Source organism: Chiloscyllium plagiosum, chromosome 4 (genome assembly GCF_004010195.1).
Source record: "Chiloscyllium plagiosum isolate BGI_BamShark_2017 chromosome 4, ASM401019v2, whole genome shotgun sequence".
Classification (NCBI taxonomy): domain Eukaryota; kingdom Metazoa; phylum Chordata; class Chondrichthyes; order Orectolobiformes; family Hemiscylliidae; genus Chiloscyllium; species Chiloscyllium plagiosum.
Window position 1 is genome coordinate 24,728,955 of NC_057713.1, and position 6,000 is coordinate 24,734,954.

At 43.3% G+C, this 6,000-nt stretch overlaps 1 protein-coding gene across 2 annotated transcripts in view; it reads right to left on the reverse strand.

Moving 5' to 3' along the window:
- LOC122548903 (collagen alpha-1(IX) chain-like) overlaps positions 1–6,000 on the reverse strand; it is a 118,668-nt gene that overhangs the window by 47,573 nt on the left and 65,095 nt on the right. For both annotated transcript variants that reach the window (XM_043687859.1, XM_043687858.1), the window contains 3 exons: positions 5,541–5,594; positions 2,559–2,612; positions 508–561 (listed from right to left, as the gene is read on the reverse strand). In XM_043687859.1, coding sequence (XP_043543794.1) covers positions 508–561; positions 2,559–2,612; positions 5,541–5,594 — 162 coding nt within the window. The remainder of the gene's footprint in view (positions 1–507; positions 562–2,558; positions 2,613–5,540; positions 5,595–6,000) is intronic.

Genomic DNA, 6,000 nt, shown 5'->3' on the forward strand with positions numbered 1-6,000 from the left:
CAATCTGCCCAAAATATAGCTAGTGCATCAATCTATCTTCAGTCCTGTGCTAGACAGTAGTCCTGACTGGAGAAAAAGCCATCCACTTGTGACTGTCAGTGCCACCTAGACTAGGAAGGACAAAGGTTTGAGCTATACTGATACACATGAAAGTAATCAGTGTTTGCTAGAAATTTCCACAATTTGTCACAGTGCCTCTGGATCTGGGAAAATTTTGGATTCTTAGATCCAGCTTATAATCACTATCTCTTAATGCTGGTAGTATGGGCAGTGAGCAGGAAGACAAGCATTAGGCTTGCATCAATCGTGTACAGTTTGACAACCCAGTGACACTCAGTGACACAGTTCAGATAAATCATAGTTCCATCAGTTTCCAACCAAGTGGATCTTTATTTCACTAAGAGGTTGCAGCACATTTACAAAAAGAGTAGTAGCAAATAATTAAGAAAACTGTACCTTATTTATGATGGTTTTTACAAGGATGGTGTGATAATATTAAACACTTACACGTTCACCTTTAGCTCCAGGAGTACCATATAGTCCTCGAGGCCCCTCTGGACCCTGGGAAACAAAGAATGATTGTAAAAGAATGGAAGATACAAAAACATCTTTATTACCCTAGATGGACGATAGATTTTTTTTTCACCAGTTTGTCAATCTGTTTGTAAACAATACATCTCATAACTAATGGATGGATTTTAAAAGATCTTGTTACACAGGTATGCTATTGCCCAAGGAAGAACTGATTAGTTTTTGTTGAAGATCCAGATCATGATCCAGGCCATGAAACTTTTAACAACAAATTACTAATCAGAGATAATCAGATTTGGGTTGTTTTTAGAATGTTGTTTATTTTTATGGAATACTGTCAATTTTCTCAGCTGTGCAGTAATTTGTCCAAGGCGATAAAATTTGAGCAGAGTATTCAGAGCAGATTCTTGGGTGTGGATTAGCCTGAAACCTACACAGGGAGATAAAGCCTTTAAGAATGTTCTTTTCACATTTTACGTTAGTAGATAAATATCAACTACGTAAGCAAATGTTGAGACAAAGAACTGCATAATTTTAATCATGTTGAGTTAACATAGCATGTGGAGATACCTATCTATTGAGTGTACTCTTCATTTGTTCTTTGCAATCTGCTTTATTTTGTAATTTTAATCCATTATCTGGGTCAAGGTTATTCTTTTCCACCCATCAGCAGTCAAAAGGAAAGAAAAACTTGCATTTATTTAGCATGCTTCACAATAATGACCAGCTATTTGCTTTTTATGTTAATTGAAGAATAAATGTTGGTCAGGATAACTTGAGGGATAACTTGCACCATCTTCTTCAAAGTGAATTCCAAAGGATCTTTTACAACCACCCAAATCGGAAAATGGGGTCTTGGTTTAATATCTCAATCAAAAGATGTCACCTTCAAATGTGCATGGTCGGCGGCATGGTGGCACAGTGGTTAGCACTGCTACCTCACAGCGCCAGAGACCCGGGTTCAATTCCTGCCTCAGGCGACTCTCTGTGTGGAGTTTGCACATTCTCCCCGTGTCTGCATGGGTTTTCTCCGGGTGCTCCGGTTTCCTCCCACAATCCAAAAAAGGTGCAGGTTAGGTGAATTGGCCATGCTAAAATTGCCTGTAGTGTTAGGCGAAAGGGTAAATGTAGGAGAATGGGTCTGGGTGGGTTACGCTTCGGCGGGTCAGTGTGGACTTGTTGGGCCGGAGGGCCTGTTTCCACACTGTAAGTAATCTAAATCTAAAAAATCTAATCTAACACACCCTCAACAGTGCACTGGAGTGGGAACCAAATACAGAATCTTATGAATTCAGAAGCAAGCATGCTGCCAACTCAACCACAGCTAACACACACACACAGTAGGAGTTCTCCTTCTAATTCAATCCCGTATTTACAATTAGGCAGCAAATCAAGCAAGGTTGCCATTCTTGCTATCTGGTGATCCTTCTGGAATCTGTATGTTGGATGATAATAGGATTGAAGAGTGTGATGCTGGAAAAGCACAGCCGGTCAGGCAGCATCAGAGGAGCAGGAGAGTCGATGTTTAAAGCACAAGCTCTTCATCAGGAATGTTGATGTTTCGAATATAACCTCTTCATCTTCTGCTCCTCGGATGCTGCCTGACCGGATGTGCTTTTCCAGCACCATACTCTTCAACTCTGATTTCCAACATCTGCAGTCTTCACTCTTCCCTGACAATAGGATTGGACTTGACACTGATGTTCCAACAGCTGTATGGCTTGGCAACACACAGCAGGGAACAAAAGCAAGATTTCCAGGAAAATCCAGCCATTATGTTAAACCAATATCTCCCAGTGTCCCACAGAGTAGAAAATCAGATAAGTGGATGCAGTTTATTTTAAAACAGAGTTTTACTTTTCAGTTCAGTTTGATTGCTACATTTGTCGTCACTCCCCAGGTTTTGATTATTTTCAAGGAAAGCTGACACAACCAATGAATTATTCATATGATCATGGAATATACCATGTTTGGATGTAAGCACTGACAACACAGATCAAAAAAGAGAGAGATGAATAAAAGCTTACTTTTGCACCTTTGATGCCTGGTTCTCCATTTGGACCTCTTGGTCCCTCTGGCCCCTGAAATATCAAAGACTGATTAATATTCTTTTAATCATTTAACACTTTTACTTACTGGTGAGGGCACTGGTAACTGACCTATACTGTTTTCCAAAGTAGCCAAACAGGAAGCTGAAATAACACAGCAAGCCAGGCAGCATCAGGAGGTGAGGAAGTCGACGTTTTGAGTCAAGGTTCTTCATCTGGATTGGGGTGGAGGGAAGGGAGCTCAGAAATAAATAGAGGGAGGGGAATGGGCTGGGGGAAACATTGGTGGGGTAGTGTTAGGTGGATGCAGGTAGGGGGTTGTTTATAGGTCAATGGGAAGGGTGTAGCAGATAGGTGGGAAAAAAGATGGATGGATCATGTCAGGTCAAGGAGGTAGAGAGGAGAGTAAGGGCTGAACATGGGGGATGAGGTTGGGGATGGGAAGAGAGTGAAGCTAGTGAGGTGGGAGGTGGAAATTGAAGGGAAGAGGCAAAAGGGGAGCTGGGAAATGCATGGAAAGGTTATTTGAAATTGGAGAACTCAATGCCAGGCTGAACTGAAGCAGTTCATCAACTTCGCTAACAACTTCGACATTGCCCTCAAATTCACTTGGCCCATCTCGGACACCTCCCTCCCCTTTCTTGCCCTCTCCATTTCCATCTCTGGTGACAGTTTACAGACCATCATTTACCATAAACCCACAGTCTCCCACGGACACCTGGACTACACCTCCTCTCATACTATATCCTGCAAAAACTCCCTCCCATTTTACCAATTCCTCCATTTCTGTCGTGTCTGCTCTGACGAGGAGACATTCAACTTGCAAGCATCCCAGAGGTCCTCTTATTTCCAACAACTTTCATTTCCCCCCAACACCATCATCCAGATAGCCCTCCACTGCACCTCCTCCATTCCCCACTCCACTGCTCTAAACCTCCCCCTCCTCCAAATATAGTGCAGACAGGCACCCTTGTCCTCACTTTCCACTCCATCATCCTCCACATCCAACATATCATCCTCAAACACTTCAACCAACTCCAATTAGGCCCTACCACCCAGAACATCTTCCCCTCCCCACCTGTCTGCCTTCCGCAAATATCATTCCCTTCACCACACTCCTCACCAACCCCTCCAATAACGCTCCCACCACCAACGCCCACCACCACCCAAGCACGTTCCCCAGTAACTGAAAAAGATGCAATACCTACCAATATGCTACCACTCTCACCTCCATCCAGGGCCCCGATGTGATCTTCTCTCCATCGGTGAGACTAAATGTAGACTAGGTGACCGCTTCAATGAGCATTGTCATTGGGCCCTAAACAGCCAACCTGACCTCCCAGTCACTGTCCATTTCAATTCCCCTTCCTACTCCCACTCCAACGTGTCCATCCTCGGCCCCCTCCATTGCTGCAGTGAATCAGAAGAAGTAAAATAGAAGAACAATACCTCATCTTCCGCCTGGGCACCCTACAGCCCGGAAGACTTAACATTGAGTTCTCCAATTTCAAATAACCTAATGGGCGGCACTGGGTAAATGTAGGGGTATGGGTGGTTTGCGCTTCGGCGGGTCGGTGTGGACTTGTTGGGCCGAAGGGCCTGTTTCCACACTGTAAAGTAATCTAATCTGACAACTCATTCCCGGCTTCCTTTCCAGCCCCGCTTCCTTCCTTCCTTCCATTCCACCTCCCACCTCACTAGCTTCACTATCTTCCCATCCACAACCTTATCCCACGCCCAGCCTTACTCTCCTCCCCGCCTCCTTGACCTGACTTTACCTCTCCATCTTCCTTCCCACCTATCTGTTCCACCCTTTCCACTGACCTATCACAATAACCCCTTACCTGCATCCACCTATCGCTATCCCACCTACCTTTCCCCCAGCCCGAGCCTCTTTTTATTTATTTCTGAGCACCATTCCCCCTCTCCAATCCTGATAAAGGATCTCGACCCAAAAGATCAATGTCTCTACTTCCTGATGCTGCCTGACTTGCTGTGGTCTTCCAGCTTCCTGCTGGTCTACTTTGGATTCCAGTATCTGCTGGGTTTTTTTGTCTCTATACTGCTTTCCAAGACTGGCTGCATTTGTAAAAATGTTTCATTCACCAGTATGAAAAACAAATGTTGTTTCTGTTCATTATGCTACTTTTTACATCTCCCCAATTTATGTCCATGGCGGATATGTCTTTGAAGAGCACCTGAGTATTCAGCTTCCTCAGTGAGTGAAGGGAGAGTGAAAAGTCCTTTTCAGATAATCAAACCCACTCACTAAAATGTAATCTGAGATCAGTCATTGATGACTCTTCTTGGCTGTCAACTTGCCACTGGATATGAATGTTTTATTGCAATTTTATTCTATATTAAGACTTGAACCGACTCTAGGCTGACAATCAACTGGAGTATTGTTGTAAGAGCTGGGTGAAAGAAGAAACTGAAATTGATCTCAGTGCCATATGTGTGCCTGTGCCAAGTTAGAATCTGCCTGTTCAAGGGCACATTATCACTGCAGGGGTAAGATCATGAGACCATATGGACAAAAAAAATCAGACATACACCCAAACACTTTGTCGGAAACCAGTGAATTGAGCAAAGGAGCCTTCTTTATAGCCTAGAAACACAGAAGCAGGAGACGGTAATCCAGGCTTCTTGAAACTGTTCTGCTCCTGTTCATTTTGATTATAGTTGATCAACAGTTTAATTTCATATACTCCACGCACTCAGCCATGTCAATAGATGCAAGCTATCTACTGTCTGATTTTGTGATTCAGTTAATGTTTGCACCAAGTTACTGGAAATATATTTGAGAAATCTTGGATGACTCAAGGAGGGTATGAATAATCATGTCGTCATCTGTATTCTCTTGTGGTCTTAGGTTCTTGCCTCTGTACAAGTTATGGAGAGACAAATTGAAATATGGATACATTTAAAACTTACACAAGTCTAAAATAATTCAATACTCACAGTAGGCCCTTGTGGTCCTGGAGGCCCTGGCAGGCCATTAAATCCTGGAACTCCCTAAATTAAACAAAAAACACTTCAATTTTTGACAGATGTACAAGTCCCTTCAAACATTGGAAGTTAACTCTTAGCCCAGACTATTATGGAATGCATGACATCCCTGAGTTAGACAGCATTTCCCTGCTCTATTGCACCAGGTGCTGGGACCTCTACTTTTTGTCATTTACATAAATGATTTGGATGTGAGCATAAGAGGTACAGTTAGTAAATTTGCAGATGACACCAAAATTGGAGGTGTAGTGGACAGCGAAGAGGGTTACCTCAGATTACAACAGGATCTGGATCAGATGGGCCAATGGGCTGAGAAGTGGCAGATGGAGTTTAATTCAGATAAATGCGAGGTGCTGCATTTTGGGAAAGCAAATCTTAGCAGGACTTATACACTTAATGATAAGGTCCTAGG